Genomic DNA, 23484 nt, shown 5'->3' on the forward strand with positions numbered 1-23484 from the left:
GTTCTTAATTTTCAGTGGAACACGAGCCCTCCGGACACCCATGAACTTAGAAGAACAGGACCTAGCAACAAGACTATGGTAAAGCGATTTGACCAAAAAAATCCCGAGGGGGAATGAGGCTAGACCACTGAGTCCAGAATCTCCGAGAGTGTGAGGAAAGTGGCATCAAGCTTATGCCATTGTTCCAACTCTACAGGAGATAGGGAGCAGCTAAAGGTCAAATTCCAACCAGAATTAGTAAGATCAAAGATAGTAATATCAAGATTACCAGAAAAAGAGAAAATGACCAGGAAAGAAGAGCAAAGATGGTGGCCCGTGCCACCAATCAGGCCAAAAGTGACTGGATTTCCCATCTTTAATAATAAACTTCACATAAGATCGGCAAACATCTTTGACCTTATTGAAAGCTGCCAAAATTGAGATCCATTATCAGGTGAAGCCAGCAGATCACTAGTGGAAGGAAATATTGTGCTTTAAGAATATCAAACCAAAAGGTCCTAGCGGAAGCAAGAAGAATGCACCACCACCATTTGACAATTAAGGAATAATTCATAATTGACGTGTTAATAATGCCCAGGCCATCGTGGCTTTTAGGCTGGCAAATGATTTTCCACTTGACTAACTGATCCTTCTTTTTATTGTCAGCCGAATTCTAGCAGAATCTGCTATGATGCTTATAAAGACCAGTGTGGGTACCCTTAGGTAGCCTATAAAAACCCATAAATAACATAGGGAGAGAGGGAAGAGAAGAGTTGGTGATGAGAACTTCTCCAGCAACTATATTATATCTACCACAACACGACATAACCCTGTTGCCCACCTTAAGAACAATGGGGGCAATGTATTTTGTACACACTTTAGAAGACGAGGGGGAGCGTGAGCAGAAACCTGGCCCTTATCTCAAACATTGATCTGAAAGGCTTTACTTTTGGGGTATACCTCGGTGAAACCACGCGGACCCAATCTGGCGCACTACACCAATTCCTCGTATGAACTAGGCTAATCTAGCCAAAGAATTTTCATCCACATAAATAGGTTTTCCAATGAGCTCACCAAATACCATCAAACACGCCTTGATACGCATGATCGAAGGAACATCATTTAACAAAACACAGTTATCCACGAAGTTGCCAAAGCATTGATCATCGTCCCAACCTTTTTGACAAAAAATACAAGCTGGTTCATTGGAAGCGTAAAACTAGTGCCCTTAGATAACATGTTTAAACTTTCCTGAGACTGGGAAAGCAATCCTAAATTCTGATTGTGAAATCTACTATAACTACCGGTCCTAACCATCCGGACCCCATTCGCTTAGCTCATCCGCAATCGTTTGCAGGGTCACATAGCAGATTGGACCGAGATGATAGCAACGTAGGATGTTTGAGGCGCAACCACAACCATGTCCAAGCCACCATCCAAACCAAAAACGCACAACCTGGCATGCCTAGTCTATATTGCTTAATTGAAGGAAGTTTGGAGCGATTAGTACAACCCACTGTGAGGTGGCCTTCGACACAGTAAATCAGGCAGAAAAAGAGAAAACATACAACGGGATTCAGAGTGACCCGGCCTATGACATGCAAAGCATGTGAGAGAAGGACGACCCGAGCTATTACCAGAGCCACCCACCGGTGGAGCAGATCCAGAGATTGGTAGGGGTGGGTGAGGATTCCATCACTAGAGCCATCAGAATTGTCATTCGACCAAAAATTACTGAACTTCTTTGGCGGATTGTTAGGAGGCGTTGTGGAAGCCACCAAGGCTAATGGAGCTCCAGGATACCGTTAACTAGTGAAGAGTTCATCACAAGTTGCTCATTATTTTATGGGCGATCTGATCGGCCAGGTGTAAAGCAATCCTCCAATCAAATTTTCAATTGCCGTGTAATAATTATGGGGTTTGCTAATGGACTTATCGATGAGCTCAAGTTTCTATCAAAAAAGAACATAGTTTTAAATAGCCGGCTATAGCAAAGCTATAGCCCGCTATAGCCTTTTTAGCAAGGTGCCGCTAAAAGGCCGTTTTCATAAATAACCTGCTTTATCCCGTTATAGCTGATTTAGAGGCCCATCATTATTTTTCATGGCCCGCTATTTAAAACATTGAAGAAGAATGTAAAGGTAGGTAATTCGCCAGTGAAATCAAAACCGCCCAGCAGGTGGCATCTGCAAACTTAATGTTGATGGAGCAATGACGAATTCATCAAACAGGAGATCAGCTAGTGCAATTTGCAGAGCAGAGGTTGACTTAGCATCCACACTACCGGAATCGGCCTGTTTGCCGAGTGCATGCTCGTTCGCCGAGTGTCTTTTTTTCAGGCACTCGGCAAGCAAACCCTTTGCCTAGTTCTTGGGAAAATACACTCGGTCAGCTCATGGTTTGCCTAGTGTTACACTTGGCAAACAAAAAACACCGACAAAACAATTCGTTTTTTATGTTTTTATTATATTTATTTATTTAACTTTGTTTTTTGTATTTTCATTCTATTATTTCTTTCCTTCTCTATATTTTCATTCTTTAAATTATTTCTTATTTTATTCTCTTTTATTGTCTTTTCTTTTTTCCTTTGCATAACATTAAAAAAGTTGGGGAAATTGTATTCAAAAATATTATTTACATTAATGAGTCTACGTTTAAATATTATATCCAAGAAAAAAAGAGGAATTCCAAATATCAGGGTGCCAAGACTCGACCCAAAACATGAAACTTGTCGGTTTTTTTATTCTAAAAAATGCAAGCGAATTCTGAAAACATAAACATGGTGTCATTATATGATCCCTAGAGGTTGTGGTAAAAAAATTTAGAAGGTTCCGTAAATTTAATGATGTACGCTACTTAGAAACTGAAGCATGTTCAAGTAAGAATCGTGGTTTTGAGAAGGAACAGGTTAGGTTTGATTGTGAAGTGTCGGTTGCTTCATTGTTTGACCTTGAAACTTTTTCTACCATCAATATATACCATCACATGTTCCATGTCAAAATTCGCCTACGTACGGGTCCTGAATGGACGACGCCATCGTAAAAAGCGAGCGAGTGCGTCGGTGCTGGTTGCGGAGGTCCAGCAATGCCTGTCTGCCGGCCAGAGAGGTAGAGCAGCGGCGGAGGAGGAGAAGGGTGCGGATGCAAAGCAAGGGGGAGAAGGGGCGGATTGGAAGAAAATGGGACCGGGAGAGGGTTTTGGGTGGGCCAGGGGTGGTGTCGGAGTCCTATAGGTGGCTAATGTCCGGACTCCGGCAAAGCCACCCCCAACTTTGTTGTCGTTTGGCATGAGTAAGTGCATCCGGACCGCTCGGCGGAACGATACAGGCCCAGGTTAGATGGCATAACACGTGAGGACAACGTGGTCCAGACATATGCAGGCATTTTGAGGGTCGGTGTTGGAGATGATCTTAGAACATCTATAACCGAGCTCTCTCCATAACCGACCAAAATGTCCGGACTAACCGGCACTCGCCATATCCAGTCCAAATCTAGGGCGAATATGCCGACGCTGAGATGCGCCAGCCACGTCAGACTAGCCGGTAGCGCCAATTCACCCATATATGTCCCCCTCTATTACCTGACCAGCCCTCTCCCTCTTCTCTATTTGTCCTCGTCCGCACAGTCGCCACCGGCTCGTATGGGCGGCAGCTCCAAACTGAAGCTTGGCATAAAATGTCTTACGTGAAAGAAGACGTTAGCTGTTTGTTTGATCTGCGCGTATTGCACAGACTCCATTGACGAAGAGGTGGCAGTGGCATGTTGGGCTCCACGGGTGTTCGTGAGGTTGTCAGGGTCACGCCGACCGGCTATGCAGGAGTGGTTCTAGAGCGTTGGGGGGGGGGACATAGCTTTTGGGGTGGGTTTACTGTTGAGGACAAAGATTTTTAAGTGACTTGAGATAGATCATCTTTGATGGTTGACATGTGGGAAAGCAAGTTGCGAGTCCTAAATGTCCGTCAGCCCAAAGTCATATCCCTTGAGTGAGAGGATCCGAAAATGCTGAGTGGTGGAGTTTGTGTGTCGGACGAAAGGAAGGATTCCTCACATGCCATTGACTTATGTTCTAATAAGTTTTTGCTCACTTATTGAAATAAACTCAATTCTTTTTTTTTGCGTGAAATAAACTCAATTTTGAAATATACAGATGCGAAATGAAGAGTTAAAATCACAGAAACAATATATACATGTACACATATACAATTGTAGATCATGCGCATGGAATGGATAAAATATTCAATTATTTTGGGGAAAGTCAAAGTGAGTTTTTATGTGTGTTTAGCAAAAAAAAATTGTAATTGCTTTTACTAAAACTTGTTGTGAAGTACTAATACTGGTACATGAGTTGTTCATATACATTTGGGAAAAATAAACAAAAATTTAAATACAAGGTTGTCCACAAAATGGACTCTCTCAAATATTGTTTCATAACATTCACAACACATCTGCAACTTTATACTACATAAACAAATTTCAATGACCAGTTGAGCTCTTTTTTACTTCAAAACTCTCTACCTCTTGGTTTAACATTTGTAATAATGAATGTGAATCATAATCACCATTTTTATGTAATAATATTTATTTAGATTCTTCTCTAGCTATTTTAGAGGAAATGAAAATGAAACAATATCTTAAAGTTGTCAAAAATATAAAAAAGAATTTGGCAGCAAATCACAATATTGGTTCTATAGCTTATGATAAAACTCCTAGAATAATGAAAGTAAGATAAACATTGATTGTTCACCTAGTGTACTATCTCTCATAGCATCCCATGCATGCAAATATCCACATAAACCAATTGGCCCTTTTCCACCTCAAAATTTGACTACATCTTGACTGAAGATTTGTAATAAGGAATGTGGATTAAAATCTTCATTTTTATGTAACAATCTTTATTTCAGCATTTTTCTAGCTTTTATAGGGGGAAATTAAACAATATCTAAATATTTTTAAATATATTACAATTTGCAAGGAGTCCTAATGTTGCTTTAGTAGTTTGTGATAAAATTACGGGAATAATGCAAATAAGAAAAATACTAATTGTTCACCGAGTGGGCTATCTTCCAGAACATCTCGTGCAAATATCTATTTAACCCAATTTCGGTGCCCATTTGAGCTATTTTCGATTTCTTGAATACACCTTGATTTAATATTTGTAATAAACATTGTTGTGCAGTTTGCTTAATGTTCAATAAATTGTGCTATTGGTTCGGTTTTACTAGCTTCAGTTGAGAAGAGATAAACATTATTGTTGTGCAGTTTGCTTACAGTTCAATAAATTGTCCTCCTTCGTTGGGAGTACATGCTCTTAGTTACCAATTAGATGTCTGATCGAAATTAGAAATTTAACACCACAAATTCTGGGTACATTTTCCATTCTTTTTCACTAATGGAACTGCAAATGTGGAAATATTTAGAAAAGGGAAATCAATATTGCTCAACAAATTATACATTTTTAAAATGAATGTCTTGCTGATGGAAAGGCTCGGTGGCCTATATTTTCCACCAACCCAAATTAGTTCACATAATGTGTTTCAGTTGAAAACTTAATGATGCATCCATTTGTGATCGTTTCTTCTGGGTACTGGATTATTGGTATGATGCCTCCATGCATTCTATCAAATTCAGTAGGAATAGAGATGCTAATTAGTTGCAACTCTTCTTAGACATTGTACTGTACCCCTTCTCATAAACTTGACATGTTGATAGCCAAAAAATTATTTTATCATCAAGGCAGCTAGCAAATTAAAATTCATAAGGTTGATAATAATTGAGGAATTTAGAATACATAAGATTGGTAATAAATTGAGGAATTCACTCAAATTATATTATTTAATATGGATAAACGGGAAACTGTAATATGATATTGTAGTCATAACATTGAAAACTTAGTAAGTACGTTCTTGTGCTAGCCGGTGCAGAAGTACAGGTTGATGACTAGTTGATCTAAACAGCAGGAGGGACGCTACAACATCTCCAAGTCACGGCCCAATCTCAAACTCCACCGGCAACACGAAGAAATCACGGTCGCATCTTGGTGGTTAGCACAGAGAAGCTGAGCGCACTTAGTGTAGAAGCTTTGGAGGTTGCGCCGGCAAAGGAAAGGACGCCGTAGAAAAGCCGACCGCCGATGTCTAAACTCTAAATGCAGCGTCACGATCCGGGGAGGGAGCGCACTGTCATTGCGAAACGAGCGATCGAGAGAGAGATGCGAGCGAGAACGATGAACACGAACTGGAGAGAGAGTGGTTTTTCCTTTGCGCAAACCTCGCAGCTTTTCTGTTATCTTTCTCTTTCTCTTTTCTTAGTTACATTGAGTGAGAGAGAGTGGTTTTTCCTCTGCGCAAACCTCGCAGCTTTTCTGTTATCTTTCTCTTTCTCTTATCTTAGTTACATTGAGTGAAAACAACTACTAGCTAACCTCCCGGCCTGCTCGCTGTGATCCGGTCAAGTCGCGCCATCCCACGACTCCTCCACACGGTGATATGTGCTGACCGGGAGAGAAACAATGAGAAAGGAGTGCGTGCACTGTGCACGTCTCCACTACGTGCGTGCATGCGGCTGTCGCATCAGGCCCATGCACACCTTATTACAACAGAAAAATATAGCATCCTACGCTGCGTGACGATGAGCTTATAGCAGGCTAACACGCACTCGGAGACTCTGAAGGGGCATACGTCGCCGTCGCCACGGAAGCGATCAATGACGGTCGTGGTCGTGCTCGTGCAGTCGTTGTTACTGGGTGAAGGGCAGCGGCCCATGTGGGTAAGGAGCTCAGCTCAGCTTAAAAAAGAAAATAAAAGACTCAAGAGGTAGTACCATCCTTTCCAAAGAAAATACAAAACTGGAGCTTAACATTTGACTAGGGTCGCACAATGACTACCATAGAGTACAATAGCATTCCAGGATTCCCGCAAAATAATAATTAGCATTCCAGTTCCAGGAACGAATTTAAAGATTAACATCATTGTGTTCGTTCCAACAATATGGATTTATAATACTCAACAAGTACAAATTTGAGTCCTCGCGGTGTCATGCGTCTGAAGATCAGAACTATGTCCATAAATCTGTGATACAAATGTGTAATAAGGAGCAGAAGGCACAAGAATTAGATTTACACAAGAATAATCTATTAATCTTACAAGTGCAGATTCTATTCAAGTATGCTTCCAGAATGCTTGGCATAAAATGTTCTTGAATGGATATGAAATCAGGCTTAGGTCATCAGACATCAGTTTTCTTCTTCTTCTTTGGCACAAACTGTCGAGCCCATAGATGTTTTCCCCTGGTCATGAACTTGACTCTCATATTCCCGTCTAGAACACGGAAGAGTGTCCTCTGTGAGTAAAATGGAACGTGCGCGTACAGTGGTGGCCTACTTTCGATTGGCTCCTCTACACTTATTTCTTCAATATCTCCATAGTGCCTGTGACATGGAAGAAATTTTTGAAACAAAATTAGAAACTGCATATATAGGCAAAACTAATGAAATGAATTAAATCTACTGAATTTTCTCCTGAAATTCATTTTGTGTTCTATGATATCCTTTCATGTCTTTTATGTCAATTATATGTATTATCAAATTTATCACTTTAACTAGTAGATTTCCGATTTTGCGACATCTATTGATCGCCTTCACAGATTGAGAGGTTGGAGTGTATTTCTTCACACCTCCCTTTATGAGGACATCACAACGGTTTTTCTGGCGCCTAGCGAAGAAGATAGCAGCAACCTGTTGAGCATTTTGCAATCTTCGATGAGGTTATCAGTCATGTTTCCAGTGTGCTGCAAAAGCTCTTAGTGCCTACTACCCTTGTTCGTCCATCGATCTCAACAGCATCCTTCTTGATTGTTGGGATGTTTGCACTCAATTCCAACTGCCACACTTAGGTCTTCCTCTGTCAGCGAATCGTTTGAAAAGCGTGTACAAGATCACGTGCAAGCGTATTAATTAACTTGCATGGCATGGCAAAGAAAAACACATCAGTTATCAGTCCTTAATTCACAAACTATGATATTGGTCATGGCTTTCATGGAAGACCCGGATAGGGCATACCGTTGGGAACCCCTTGTGACGCCATTGATATGGACCTCTTCTGTGATGTCACCACGATGACTACTGTGTTAAACCCGGTCATTGCATGTACGTAGTCTTCTGTATATTGTTGTAACTACTTCCTAGCTTTGAGGATCACAACCACTCTCCACGTTGGCCCCGCGTGCCGTGTATCATGGGAGACGTTGGGTGACCGCGGCTATTTGTACCTCTGTAACTCTTGCCATAATCAATACAATAGAACTGTGAGCACTCTCTCCCTTTAGTTTGGTATCAGTCGCCATGGCCTTCGAGGACATCTTCGGCGAGCCCCCATCTCCGGCCATCCCCTCGTCCTCCCCCGGGACCTCTCCTTCCCTTTCCCAGAGCACCACCGGTGACCTCTCCTCCGACCTCGCCCCAGTCCTCCTGTCTGCACCCGCTCTCCCTATCGTACCACCGGCCAACTCCCTCCTCATCTCCTTCCACAATGATCATATCTCCAACCACATAAAATTCAAACTAGATCGGGCCGAGAACAACTACATCAAGTGGCGAACTTTCTTCTACTGCGTTCTCATGCAGTATCGCATGCAAGATCATGTGGATCGCCCCGCCTCCTCCCAACCCTGGTGCGGCCTGGCTCGCGGTCGATCATCGCCTCACCCTTTGGATCTACTTCACCCTGGCCGACTACATTCTCGAGCTCGTCATGGGTGGCGCTGTATCCGAGACTACTTCCTGGCGAACGAAGGCGCCCAGTACCTCGACCTGACGCGCCAGTTCCGGAACCTGAAACAAGGAGTCCTCTCCGTCTCTAACTATGCTTGCCGTCTCAAGGCCCTCGCGGACGGCCTCGCGGATACCGGTCACGCGGTCAAGGATCACGACCTCACCATGCAGCTTCTCCATGGCTTTGATGCCCTCTTCGACACCATCCGCACCATCCTCGGCGATACGGTGCCTCTGCCGCCGTTCCACATCGCTCGCTCCCGCCTGTATCTTGCTGAGTACAACATCAACCTCCGGGCGGCGGAGGCCGGATCTGCTGCTCTCACCATCTCCGGCGGCCTCAACTCCAACAACCACCACGGTGACCGCGGTGATCGCGCCGACCGCAACGCTCGCGCCCCCCGTCGGGCCGTGGCTCTAGTGGCAACACTAGTAGAAAACAGGGCTTTGGTCCAGGCCGGGTCAGCCCATTAGTCCCGGTTCAGTCCAGAACCGGGACCAATGGGGGCATTGGTCCCGGTTCGTGAGCCCAGGGGGGCAGCCGGGCCACGTGGGCTATTGGTCACGGTTCATCTGGACCTTTTGGTCCCGGTTGGTGGGATGAACCGGGACCAATGGGCCTCGCTCCTGGCCCATAACCATTGGTCCCGGTTCGTGCCTCAAACCGGGACTAAAGATTAGACCTTTAGTCCCGGTTTGAGGCACGAACCGGGACTAATGGGGTTGAGACCTTTAGACCCGGTTCGTGCCACGAACCGGTACTAAAGGTCCCATTTTCAAACTCTACCCCCCGTTGTGGATCGCCTTTTCAATTTTAAAAAAATAAAAAGAAAATGATGGAAATGTCAAAAAAATAAAAGAAAATATGTTTCCCATGTGATATGTGGTCTAGTTGTTGGGAAAATTTGCAAATGTGAATTTTGACTTTATTTGCAAAATCTCTCTGAAATTTGTAAAAATGGGCATAACTTTTGCATACTAACTCGGATGAAAAAGTTTTTTATATGAAAAATCATCTACTCGAAAAGTTACATCCGAATTTAACCGGGGAACCACGTTAAACATTTTCAAAATCCTCAAAAACCTAATAGAAAAAAGTTACGGGGCTTTTAAGATCTAGAGTGAAAAAATCAAAAAAAATTGAAACAGTGGGCAAACTGTGGTCAAACAATGGTCAAACTAATTATTCTAGAATATTAGTGTTACTAAATAATTATTTCTGTTATTTCAATTTTGGTCAAATCTGGTCAAACTGTGGTCAAACTGTGGTCAAACAATGGTCAAACTAATTATTCAAGAAATATTAGTGTTACTAAATAATTATTGTTTTTTAAAACAATAGTTTCAAAATAAAACTATGAAATGTGTCACTTCATGCTCAAGCAAAATTCCTGAAGGTTAATAGGATTGACATCTTAGTATTGTCAGGAAAACAACAAGTGCAGACTTGGAGCGAGGGAGAATAGAACCCGGAAGTTAAGCGTGGTCAGGCTGGGGAGTGGGAGGATGGGTGACCGTTCGGGAAGTTAGATGATTTGAAATGATGAGGGGTGATTAGAGGATAAATTGAGAAGTGATGAGGGGTGGTGATTACAGACTAGAGGTTAAAATAATTCAGAAATTTGAAAATCAAAAAACAAATTCATAAAAAAATTCAAAAAGAAAATTTCAAAAAAAAAATTTCATAAAATTTCCTTTAGTCCCGGTTGGTGTTACCAACCGGGACTAAAGGTGGAGCTCCACGTGGCCGCGCCCTTTAGTCCCGATTTTGGATTGAACCGGGACTAAAGGGATAGGCATTAGTACCGACCCTTTAGTCCCGGGACTGAACAAGGTATTGGTATACCGACGATCGAGTCTCGGGCAAGTAACATAACGATTGACAAAGGGAATTGTATACGGGGTTGTTTAATCCTCGACATCGTGGTTCAACCGATGAGATCATCGTGGAGCATGTGTGAGCCAACATGGGTATCCAGATCCCGCTGTTGGTTATTGACCGGAGAGTCATCCCGGTCATGTCTGCATGTCTCCCGAACCCGTAGGGTCTGCACACTTAAGGTTCGGTGACGCTAGGGTTGTGAAGATATGTATATGCAGTAACCCGAATGTTGTTCGGAGTCCCGGATGAGATCCCGGACGTCACGAGGAGTTCCGGAATGGTCCGGAGGTAAAGAATTATATATAGGAAGTGCTGTTTCGGCCATCGGGACAAGTTTCGGGGTTATCGGTATTGTACCGGGACCACCGGAGGGGTCCCGGGGGCCCACCGGGTGGGGCCACCTGTCCCGGGGGGCCACATGGGCTGTAGGGGGTGCGCCTTGGCCTAGATGGGCCAAGGGCACCAGCCCCAAAAGCCCATGCGCCTAGGGTTCCACTTAAGGGAAGAGTCCCAATGGTGGAAGGCACCTCTAGGTGCCTTGGGGGGGAGGGAAACCTCCCCTTGGCTGCCGCACCTAGGAGATTGGATCTCCTAGGCTGGCGCACCACCCCCCTTGCCCTCCTATATATAGTGGGGGAGAGGAGGGACTTGACAGACCAGCCCCTGGCGCCTCCCTCTCTCCCCGTTACGTCTCTCTCTCTCGTAGTATAGGCGAAGCCCTGCTACTGTGACGCCCTGCATCCACCACCATGCCGTCGTGCTGCTGGATCTTCATCAACCTCTCCTTCCCCCTTGCTGGATCAAGAAAGGAGGAGACGTCATCCGTTCCGTACGTGTGTTGAACGCGGAGGCACCGTCCGTTCGGTGCTAGGATCTCCGGAGATTTGATTCACGTCGTGTTCGACTACATCATCCCCATTCTTTGAACGCTTCCGCTCGCGATCTACAAAGGTATGTAGATGCATCCGATCACTCGTTGCTAGATGAACTCATAGATGGATCTTGGTGAAACCGTAGGAAATTTTTTGTTTTCTGCAACGTTCCCCAACAACGGCCACGTGGAGGGCCTTTAGTCCCGGTTCCAGTAGGAACCGGGACTAAAGGGGGAGGCTTTAGTACCGACCTTTTAGTCCCTGTTCCAGAACCAGGACTAAAGGCCCTTACGAACCAGGACTAAAGGCCCTTTTTCTACTAGTGCAACTGTGGCGGCGATGACCGCAGGCATGGACGCGGCCGCACTGGCGGCCGTGGGCGCGGCCGATCCAACTCGGGTGGTAGCGGGTCTGCTCCGCCTCAGCCGTCCCCTTGGACCGGGTACTTCGCTCCATACGGCATGGCTCTCCCCGCCCCTCGCTCCGGGTGGGTTCCTCCCAACAGTGCCGGTGTGCTCGGCCCTTGTCCCGGCATTCACTCTCAAGCATATCCACTGATGCTGTCCGGGCCGTCGCCGCTGCCTTTGTCTACACCACCATTCCAGACCGGCCCGCATTCCTGGGATCACGTCGCCCTATTCCAACACGCCTACAGCCAGCAGAGTCTTCCTCACCACAGAGCTGACGGGATCCTCGACTTTGGCGCGGCCACACACGTCACCGGCAACCCTGGTAACCTCTCTACGTTTCGTTCTTTTCCAAAGCATAATTCGTCTAGCATTACCGTGGGTAATGGTGATCGTCTCCCTATCATTGGCATGGGTTCTACCACCCTTCCTCCTTCTAACCTTTCCCTCGCCAATGTTCTTGTCTGCCCTCATATTGTCAAAGATCTTATCTTTGTTCGAAAGTTATCTACTGACAATAATGTTTCCGTTGAATTTAATCCTTCTGGTTTCTCTGTGAAGGAACTTCCAACCCGGAATGCTCTTCTGAAGTCCAGTAGCGCTGGTCCTCTCTACCCGTTCTATGGCAATAAGTCTGTCGATGGCGCTGCTTTCTTCACCACTCCAGGCGACTTGTGGCACCAGCACCTCAACCATCCGGGCAAACCTTCAATTGCTTCTATCTCCAAGGATTTTTTCCAGATTGTAATAACACTGCCCGCTCTCCTTGTATGGCATGTCAATTAGGATGGCAGCAGCCAGTTAAAAAAAATTAGGATGGCAGCCCTGTTTATCTTTTTCATCTTCCCACAATTGTACTAGTGCACCTTTTCAACTTATTCATTGTGATTTGTGGACCTCCCCGGTTGTAAGTTTCTCTGGTTATCAATACTATCTCATAATTCTCGCTGATTACTCCCATTACTATTGGTCCTTCCCCTTGCGCCACAAGTCCGACACCTCTTCTACCTTACAACGCTTCTTCACCTATATCCTCACCCAATTTCATACTCTCATCAAATGTATGCAGTGTGACAATGGCGAGGAGTTTATCAACACTTCTCTCCACGACTTCTTCTCGACCAACGGTATCGTATATCGTCTCTCTTGCCCTCACACTTCTCCGCAAAACGGCAAGGCTGAGCGCATGCTTCCCACCACCAACTACATCATACTCACCCTTCTCATTCTCGCAAACTTACCACCTCCCTTTTGGGTCGAGGCCCTACACACTGCCACACACCTGCTCAATCGCCGCCCCTCCAACAAGACCACCCCGTACACCCCATTTTTCCTCCTCATCGGCGTGCATCCTCGTTATAACCACCTCTGTGTGTTTGGTTGTTTGTGTTTCCCCTATCTCTATGCCACCAGCCCTCACAAATTAGCCCCTCGCTCTATGCGTTTTGTTTTCCTTGGCTACCCATTAGATCACAAAGGGTACCCCTACTTCGATCTACACTCCCGTCGCGTTATCGTTTCTCGACACATTATTTTTGACGAGACTGTTTTTCCATACACACCCCCGGTCACAGAGGCAACTACCGCACCAGATCCGCCTCGCAATCTGCTCCGCCACCCGCCTCTTCCCACACGTCCGCCTGTCTCCCCACCGAGCCGACCGGGCCGGCCCACCCACCTCCCACATGCCACGCACCATCCCCAGGTTCACCCTCGCCAGATTCGCTTGACCCACCTGATCCTGCTCCCCTAGGGTCGCCCACGAGTGCTCCCCTCGAATCGCCCGCGCCTGCTCACCTCGGATCTGCCGCCCACACGGCCCAGCGACCCACCAAATCTTCCTCTCCCTCCGTGCCAGCCACGCCTAGTCCTCCACATTGTCCTGTAGTCCATGTTGCTCCACCTGTTAATTCACATAAAATGACAACCCGAGCCAGGCGGGGCTTCGCTCAACCACGCCATTTATTTTCCCTCGTGGCCACCCCTGCCATTTCTCCTCTTCCCTCCTCTTACAAAACTGCTCTCAAAGATCACCACTGGCATGACGCAATGCTTGACGAATTTAATGCTTTGCTAACGAACGATACTTGGATTTTGGTTCCTCGTCCTACATGTGTTAATGTGGTCACCGGGAAGTGGATTTTCGGTCACAAATTTCACTCCGAACTGCAGCCTTTTTAAATGCAACTTGGCTTGGGGTCCGCAAAAGAAACGACATTGCACTATCCATTTAAAAAATTTCTATGCATAGGAACCTAACCATGGAGAGAGAATTATTTTAGTACGATTAATGGATCAACAACATTAAGATAAATTTTGGTCTCTTTGTGGAACACATCATTGATTATTTTTTCTTCTTTGGGTCATTTTGCAAGACACTCAAGCAATGACAACAAGAATTAAACTATTTGGAACCTTACTGCTTCGGTAGAGTAGTCGACATCATTGGAATATTCCACTCGACTCGACTCCGCAAAGTGTTTATTTAATGAAGCCAGCTTTTTGGAAAATAGATTGTCGTCTAAGAGAAAGAAACATTCTTGGCTTATCTTGCAAGAAAGGGTGTGGATAGCTAATAGATTACAATTTTGCAAAAGGGCCCCAGAAATTTTAGGTTCATGAGGTAGATTTACAATGCGATAAAAGTGTTGTTTGGGCTTATTGATGTTAACACCGGTGAATGGGGTTACTTCAACTCAGCAAAAGATTGGTGATATTATGTGATCAAGATCAATGGAAACACGAGGAGGTGGGTCTATTCCCTCCTCCGTACTATTAGATTCGGCTTGTAAAGAGTTGCACCGGATACCATTTCCAAGAGCCAAACTAGTGTCAGCGTCTCTTACTTAATCTCTCATCAATTTCCACAAACTCTCTAAATTCCTACACATAGTTCGTTGTAGATACAAGATAGCAAACAGAGCACTAGGAAATAAAATGACACAACATTTTCTATTACCCTAACCCCCTTGTCTAAACTCACATCCCCTTCGCCAAAGTTGCCAACACACTATGAAAAAAATACATGCCATTATGGACCACATGGGGAGTGGAGTTTGGTCACAACTTAATGCTTTTACCTTTTCATACCAAATTATATGAAAGCTCTACTTTTCCAAATTTACTATTAATTATGCATCACATACCTTATGCGTAAACTGTTCAATGTTCCCGCATCGCACCATCTGAGGCGACATGGTAGGTGACCATTCGGGCCCACCAAACACTTTTCACTACAACTCTCTGATCCTCGCTGAGTGGCAGCCAAAGAGCTCACGAAGCTCGAGGTGGTGTCATCGAGACGCTCTTCATGTGCACCTCATTTCAATAGCGAGTGGCGCACCTACATTTGACACGATAATGTGGCAATTCACTTTGAAAGTTTGGATGGAGCACCATCTCCCTCCTCTCTGCTGCTAGCTAGTAGTGTGTGTAAGTATGCACCCAACGTCGATGTTGAATTTTGGAGCTTTGGACCAGGATGGTAGTCTAGATCTAAGACGGTTTTTGTAGCAAACTAGTGGTCCGCACTTGGAGATCTACTGGTCGACATTGGGTCTCATGGTTGCGAACGTATAGTTGCTTCCTTATTTTGTTGTGAAGGCGTGGGGTTTGAAAGCCGGGTGACAGCCCTGGATGATGGTCACTGTAGTGTTCTGACCGTGAATCTTGCAATGTGGAGTGCTAGTTGGCTGCTAAGGCAATATAGTGGTCTTCTTGACGATTGGTCGTTGTTTGTGGGCCGCCTATGATGCCTAGATTTGGGTGTCATGTTGACCAGCAGTTCCCTTCTCTCATTTTCAGGGTGTAGCGATAGGCCTTTAGATGGATGGGTGTTGCAGTGCCATGAAGATAGCTTTGCTTGACAGTGGTAAGTGACGATAACAACGATGTTCTTGGACATCAATGTCTTCCCCCGATGCCTCATTGAGGTTACATGCTCATCTTCCTCAATTTTCGGGTGAAAATCATTAACCCGGATTGTCGGAGCAGCTCTACAGCCTCGTTACATTGTTGGAGGCGTCGACCTTCGAACTTTTGCTCCTAATCTATGGGTCTATGCATGGTTGGGAGGTAGTCAGTGGTAGTTGTGATCACAATGTGGACTTTGCTTTGGTGTTTAAAACAACCATTGTTTTTCTTCTCCTTTATATTTTGTCACCATTCCTCACCGTATGCTCTGGGAGAGATTCCTTACACGCCGATGGTATGACACCCATAGAGCCAAGGCGAGAGTGCAGGGGCTCCTCTTCGACGATGGGGACGAATGGTATGCAGTGTGATTTAGCCTTCTTTGAAATAGAGGTGGGCCTATATTGCTTTCCTACACACACACGCACACCAAGTTCTTGAGAGTTATTTTTTCAAGGTTGAGCTCCATAGTACCTTCTATCTATCTCGTTCGTACCAGATTCCCTTCCCTCGAGATCTCAAGCATGACCTGCGATCCATTGTGATTAGCAGCAGTACCTCTGTCACATATGTTGTCTCCCTGCATTCTCTCTCTCCCCCTCTCTTAAGAAACTTTAATATTGTCTCTTATTCCTTCCCTTTTCTCTCTCTAGTCTTCTCCTCTATCTCTCCTTCCCATTTCTCATCTATCTCTTTTTTTTAGAGAAAATGCAATTTCCCAACTTTATAGATAAAGCCAAAGGAGATTCACAACACCGATTACAACCATTAAAGAAGTCTCACAAGTTGTCGAACAACCAACAACCAACAAATCCCACATGAACAATTCAAAAACGACACATAGGCCAACAACCAGGTACCAAAAGAAAACTAGTAAATGATGATCGGATGTCCACTAAGCTAGAGCCTGCACCCTTGGTGATAGCGAGTTCGATGTATCCCTGTAGCGAGAGCTGAGTAGGTCCGTGGCGTCGATGCCGTAGCTCTTAACCAGGGGCCTCCACTACTGCATTAGTGTAATGGATTGGAAAATAACATTAGCTGGTTTCGACGGGAACACATGCTCGATGGTAAACTTATTACGAGTAGTCCAAAGAGCCCAACTGACAGCAGCAAACCCAAACTAGAATTTGCATCTCAATGGGTCAGATAATGCACTAAAAAGCGGTAGTAATTGAGAAAAAACCGGTCGGAGCTCAGCAAACCCAGCCACGACCGAGTACAACTTCACAGGAGAATGCCAAAGTCACATGAAAACATAATATGGTCAGAATCTTCTTGCCTAGAGCATAAATAACAAGTAGAATCAGCTTCAGCATTATGCTTCCTAATTTGATCAACAACACGAAGCTTCCCATGGATGTCTTGCCCAAGAAAGTTCTTAATTTTCAGTGGAACACGAGCCCTCCGGACACCCATGAACTTAGAAGAACAGGACCTAGCAGCAAGACTATGGTAAAGCGATTTGACCAAAAAAATCCCAAGGGGGAATGAGGCTAGACCACTGAGTCCAGAATCTCCGAGAGTGTGAGGAAAGTGGCATCAACCTTATGCCATTGTTCCAACTCTACAGGAGATAGGGAGCAGCTAAAGGCCAAATTCCAACCAGAATTAGTAAGATCAAAGATAGTAATATCAAGATTACCACAAAAAGAGAAAATGACCAGGAAAGAATAGCAAAGATGGTGGCCCGTGCCACCAATCAGGCCAAAAGTGACTGGATTTCCCATCTTTAATAATAAACTTCACATAAGTTCGGCAAACATCCTTGACCTTATTCAAAGCTGCCAAAATTGAGATCCATTATCAGGTGAAGCCAGCAGATCACTAGTGGAAGGAAATATTGTGCTTTAAGAATATCAAACCAAAAGGTCCTAGCAGAAGCAAGAAGAATGCACCACCACCATTTGACAATTAAGGAATAATTCATAATCGACGTGTTAATAATGCCCAGACCATCGTGGCTTTTAGGCTGGCAAATGATTTTCCACTTGACTAACTGATCCTTCTTTTTCTTGTCAGCCGAATTCCAGGAGAATCTGCTATGATGCTTATAAAGACCAGTGTCGGTACCCTTAGGTAGCCTATAAAAACCCATAAAGAACATAGGGATAGAGGGAAGAGAAGAGTTGGTGATGAGAACTTCTCCAGCAACTGTATTATATCTACCACAACACGACATAACCATGTTGCCCACCTTAAGAACAATGGGGGCAATGTATTTTGTACACACTTTAGAAGACGAGGGGGAGCGTGAGCAGAAACCTGGCCCTCATCTCAAACATTGATCTGAAAGGCTTTACTTTTGGGGTATACCTCGGTGAAACCACGCAGACCCGATCTGGCGCACTACACCAATTCCTCGTATGAACTAGGCTAATCTAGCCAAAGAATCTTCATCCACATAAATAGGTTTTCCAATGAGCTCACCAAATACCATCAAACACGCCTTGTTACGCATGATCGAAGGAACATCATTTAACAAAACATAGTAGTCCAGGAAGTTGCCAAAGCATCGATCATCGTCCCAACCTTTTTGACAAAAAATACAAGCTGGTTCATTGGAAGCGTAAAACTAGTGCCCTTAGATAACATGTTTAAACTTTCCTGAGACTGTGAAAGCAATTCTAAGTTATTATTGTGAAATCTACTATAACTACCAGTCCTAACCATCCGGACCCCATTCTCTTAGCTCATCCGCAATCGTTTGCAGGGTCACATAGCAGATTGGACCGAGATGATAGCAACGTAGGATGTTTGAGGCGCAACCACAACCATGTCCAAACCACCATCCAAACCAAAAACGCACAACCTGGCATGCCTAGTCTATATTGCTTAATTGAAGGAGGTTTGGAGCGATTAGTAAAACCCACTGTGAGGTGGCCTTCGACACAGTAAATCAGGCAGAAAAAGAGGAAACATACAACGGGATTCAGAGTGACCCGGCCTATGACATGCAAAGCATGTGAGAGAAGGACGACCCGAGCTATTACCAGAGCCACCCACCGGTGCAGCAGATCCAGAGATTGGTAGGGGCGGGTGAGGATTCCATCACTAGAGCCATCAGAATTGTCATTCGACAAAAAATTACTGAACTTCTTTGGCGGATTGTTAGGAGGCGTTGTGGAAGCCACCAAGGCGGGGTTTGGGACGGAACTGCCCTTGGAACCCATAAACACTGGAAGGAGGAGCAAGCAGAGCAGCATTCGCAGTCGACCAAGGAGCATCGGCATGGGGGAGGGGGGCACGGCGCCCGATGTTGCCGCCTCCCAGTTATCTAGGGCAGACGAATCTGAGCCCGCCCATTGAGATGGGATGGGGGAAGTAGAGGAGCGAGTTGCTGCCATCTTTTCCTCCTAATGTGCCCACTACTCCTTGTACCACTCTTATTCCCGAAACCAAACCGGCGGTGTGCCCCACGCCTCCCGCTCCTTGGTAGCACGCGCGCGCGCCTCCTGCCCATGCTGCAACTTAGCCCTCAACTCAGCCTCAGGCGCCACGGAGTCCACAAGTGGCCTCACCAAATCCATCAAGTTCCATCATGCTGTTGGTGTTGCGGTCCCCCAACTAGCCCATCTTCAGCACCTCGGTGAAGGAGCGGGTCAGAGGTGGGGGTGGAACGATTCAGATGGAGCGAGGAAGGAGGTGACCAGATCTAATCTTGCAAATCTTAGTGCAGGAAACGGAAAACCCTAGGATTAGGACGACACAACCTCGACGGGGCCACATATACCCACAACATGGGCCAACAAGATTAGGTGGGCCAACTGGCTGCTCTGGGCCACTCACGGGAGAAATGAGTCAAAGCCCAAAAGGGAGAGGGGGGAAAGAATAGCCGAAGCGGTATCCAACCCTTGGACAGGGCCACCACCCAGCACAGAGCCCACCAAGCTCATAGACGAGCCCACCATCTCACAAGCCGATGACCGGATTAGGGTTCCGTCCCATAAGTAGAAGAAGCAGAGACGGGCGCAAAAGGCGTCGCTGGCCCCCTATCCCGCATCGACATTGCCAACAAGGTGATACCCACACTAGGATCCAACGAGACGAAGCACACATGTGAAACCGGGTTAGAGCCAAGCAAACCAGGGGAAGGAGTAGGATGAAGTAACCTACGAGCGCGGCGAGATCTGGGCGTCACAACCACCCAACCTTGCCCCCCCCCGAGACGAAGAGCTACGAGCACTGAGTGGCCACCAGGTACGAACTTGCAGAGTCAGACCCCAGCGTCCCCAAGTCACGCAGTGTCGTCACACTGTCACCATGGGAGAAGGCGAGGGGGAGCTACCAGCACTCAAAACATCGTCGACATCCAGATCTAGTGCCCAGAAGTGATTGGTGAGAAACCGCATTAGAGAACAGAGAGCGAGGGAGGCGGCAGGGAAGGCGGAAGGAACCGGTGAAGAAGGGGAGGAGGACGAGCCACATGGAGATCCTGGAGCGGGGAGGCAGCGCAAACAAGAGAAGGGGAGGGGGCAGGTCACCGAAGAAGGGAAAGAGAGGGGTGTCGGGCGAGGGGGAGCAAGAGAGGGAGCCCTTATCACATACCACAACTCCACGCTTGACCTCTGTCCTCTATCTCTCACTTCTTCTTCTTCTTCTTCTTCTCTCTCCCCCATTTCTGGTCTCTCACAACCTCTATCTCTACTACTCACATGCTGAGAGGGGATGGCGCATTCTCTCTCCTTCCATTTCACCTATGTTCTTTCTCACACACACAACCTAGTCCCATTTCACCTTTGTTCTCCCTTCCTCACACACACACACACACATCGTAGTCCCATTTCATCTCCTCTCTCTCTCTCTCTCATTTTCTTGTACTTCTTCACTTTCTCTCTCTCCTCCCCATGGCTGCTCTCTCACAGCCTCTCTCTCTCTGTTGCACACACGCCATGAAGCAGGAATCTTGCATGGAGCATCTACTTGTGTTGTGTGGGGCAGCTCATCACGTGAGAACGGTGACAGAAGATGCCAAATAGGGGCTTGGTCAACGCCTGGTAATGGCGCAAGAGCGGTCAGACGTGGGCTCGCGGTGCTCCCAGCTGCAACGATCATGATGTCAAATATATGGTCATGATAGCAGGTACCTTGGAGCTTGACCTACAATTGAACTTTCCACAAGTTCCTCCTTCATCTTCACTTTGGTGAGTACTTCGACATCTCCAAGCTCCGCATTTTCTGTTTTACATTTGTTAGCTTGGTCTTATTTGCTGCCCTATAAGTTGTTTCCTCGGCACTTTGTATCTTTACTATAGCCGTTTGGAAAATTAGTAATTTAAAGTCGGACTCAACGAGCCTATTGTCTGAAAATTATTTGTATGCATCACATCAAATTCTCGGGGTGAATATATGAATGAGTGCATATGTTAGAAATTTGGTTCACTAATTTCCCGTTGACTCCTATATTACACTACTTATTACCCGCAATCAATAACCATACCACTCCCCTAACAAATAATGGTGAATTTACATATGTAATAAAACCTGAAATGATAGGCATACCTCAGTTCATCCTTGGTCAGTGGATAGACATTAGAAAATGTCACGAACAAAGGTCTCTCATCAGGTGGAACATCAGATAGGCGTTGCATGATCTGCAGAGAAATATATTATTATTTTCTCTTCAAGATATGAACTGCACTAGATATTTTGATGAAACCCATCAAGTCTTATTGGAATATAAACGAATGAACATGCAAAGAATGATCAGGGACGATGAGTTACTGCATCATTATGGTTCTCTCTTAAGCTCAACTTATCCAGCAATGTGACCAAATGGGAGGTTGGCTGATAATCATATACTTCGTCCTCTGTATCATGGTGGAGCATACGACCTGTTTGAGGATGAACATTTCTTGAACTTGAGCCTTCTCCAAGACACATTTTACTTGTTTGAACACGGATATTTCTAGAACTTGTGCCTTCTCCATGATGCTTCGGATTGTTAGCATACAAAGCCTTGATCTTGGTAAGAAGGTGTTTCTGCATATAGATGATTTTGGTGAATCAGAAGGAGTAGAAAATACTTCACAAATTATTAACAGATCTTTCATTACTCTCACCGAGCTATTAGGAATCTATTCATGCGATGATTCTCCATTGGCCTCTTGGTATAGATCTGTCATCTGCATAGATGATAAAGAAAATCACAAAAGGTTAAAACCTTGTACTAGTAACAGATCTGATCTTGAATAACTAAATATGAACGCTAGTCTTACTGAGATATTAGGAATCTGTTCATGCAATGATTCTCCATACGCCTCTTGGTATAGATCTTTCATCTGCATAGATGATAAAGCAAATCACAAAAGGGTAAAACCTTGTACTAGTAACAGATCTGATCTTGAATAACTAAATATGAACACTGGTCTTACTGAGATATTAGGAATCTGTTCATGCGATGATTCTCCATAGGCCTCTTGGTATAGATCTGTCATCTGCATAGATGATAAAGCAAATCACAAAAGGGTACAACCTTGTACTAGTAACAGATCTGATCTTGAATAACTAAATATGAACACTTGTCTTACTGAGATATTAGGAATTTGTTCATGCGATGATTCTCCATAGGCCTCTTGGTATAGATCTGTCATCTGCATTGATGATAAAGCAAATCACAAAAGGGTAAAATCTTCTACTACTAATAGATCAGATCTTGGATAACTAAATATTAACCCCAGTCTTACCAAGCTTGCAGCAGGAACCCGACCGAGAAGCTACTTGGGAGCGCGAGGATCACCTCCGTTCTGAATATCCGGAGTTCTTTCAGTCCTAGATCTCAGGTCGAGATCCTCTTGTAGTGGTGGAGAGTTGTAACGTCCCGGATGTAACATTCCATAATTGTAACTCCAACTCTTGCCATTTCCGGCAATGTTATATGTTATATCATCTGTGGTTGGGTTTTGTCCTCGTTTTGCATTTTGTTCATGTCAAGCATTTCATCTCATGTCATCATGTGCATCTCATTTTCATTCGTGTTCGTCTCATGCATCCGGTCATTTTCCCTGTTGGCCGTTTCAGACTCCGACACTCACACATGCACCCGTTGCACCTCTCAGATCTCGTTTTGTGAGCAGGAGAAAAACCTTCTCGGAATGGGCCAAGATTTGTCGAGTGGCCTTGGTACATCACCGGTAGGCCGCCTGTCAAATTTCATTCCATTTGGAGGTCCTTTGATGCCCCAACGGTTAACCATGTAACCGACAAAACCCCTCTCTCATTGCAGCCCAGCACCCCTCCACAACAGCCCACTAACCCATCTAAACCCCCTCCATGCTATCCTTCGTTGGTTCACGACCGTATGGGCGAAAACCGCACCTCATTTGGACTCTCCTGGCTCCCTCTACCTATAAAAAGCCCCCCCCTCTGAAATTCAGGCGAAACCCTAGCCTTCCACTTCCTCCGCTCGTCGGACACGCCCACCGCCGTCCCCTCGGCGAATCAGGAGCCGCAACGTCACCGCGCCGCCGCCCACTGCCACGTGGGCCCGCAAGCCTGAGGCCGTCCCTACCGGCCCACGCCTCGCCCGCCGCTGCTCGGTCACGCCTCGCGCCGCACGCCGCCGCCCGCCGCCCACTGCTCCGCCCGCTCGCTGCCGCCTTCCGCGCTCGCCGCCGTCGCTGCCCGCATGCCACCGTGCCACCACCACGCGCCGCGGCCACCCTGT

The 23484-nt window shown here is 45.7% G+C and overlaps 1 protein-coding gene and 1 pseudogene across 1 annotated transcript; one reads left to right on the forward strand and one right to left on the reverse strand.

Annotated features, from left to right (window-relative positions):
• Positions 1-7202: 7202 nt before the first annotated feature.
• LOC147989970 (uncharacterized) lies at positions 7203-23447 on the reverse strand. Its single transcript, XM_087536738.1, has 7 exons — positions 23364-23447; positions 22349-22411; positions 22193-22255; positions 22037-22099; positions 21543-21800; positions 21303-21412; positions 7203-7404 (listed from the first exon to the last, which is right to left on the reverse strand). The coding sequence occupies exons 1-7, from the start codon at positions 23445-23447 to the stop codon at positions 7203-7205; spliced, it is 843 nt and encodes a 280-aa protein (XP_087392864.1).
• LOC147989971 (uncharacterized) lies at positions 8317-12692 on the forward strand (annotated as a pseudogene).
• Positions 23448-23484: the final 37 nt, after the last annotated feature.

The sequence above is a fragment of the Triticum urartu genome, chromosome 1A (genome assembly GCF_056163025.1).
Source record: "Triticum urartu cultivar PI428250 chromosome 1A, HENAU_Tu73, whole genome shotgun sequence".
NCBI classification, from domain to species: Eukaryota; Viridiplantae; Streptophyta; class Magnoliopsida; order Poales; family Poaceae; genus Triticum; species Triticum urartu.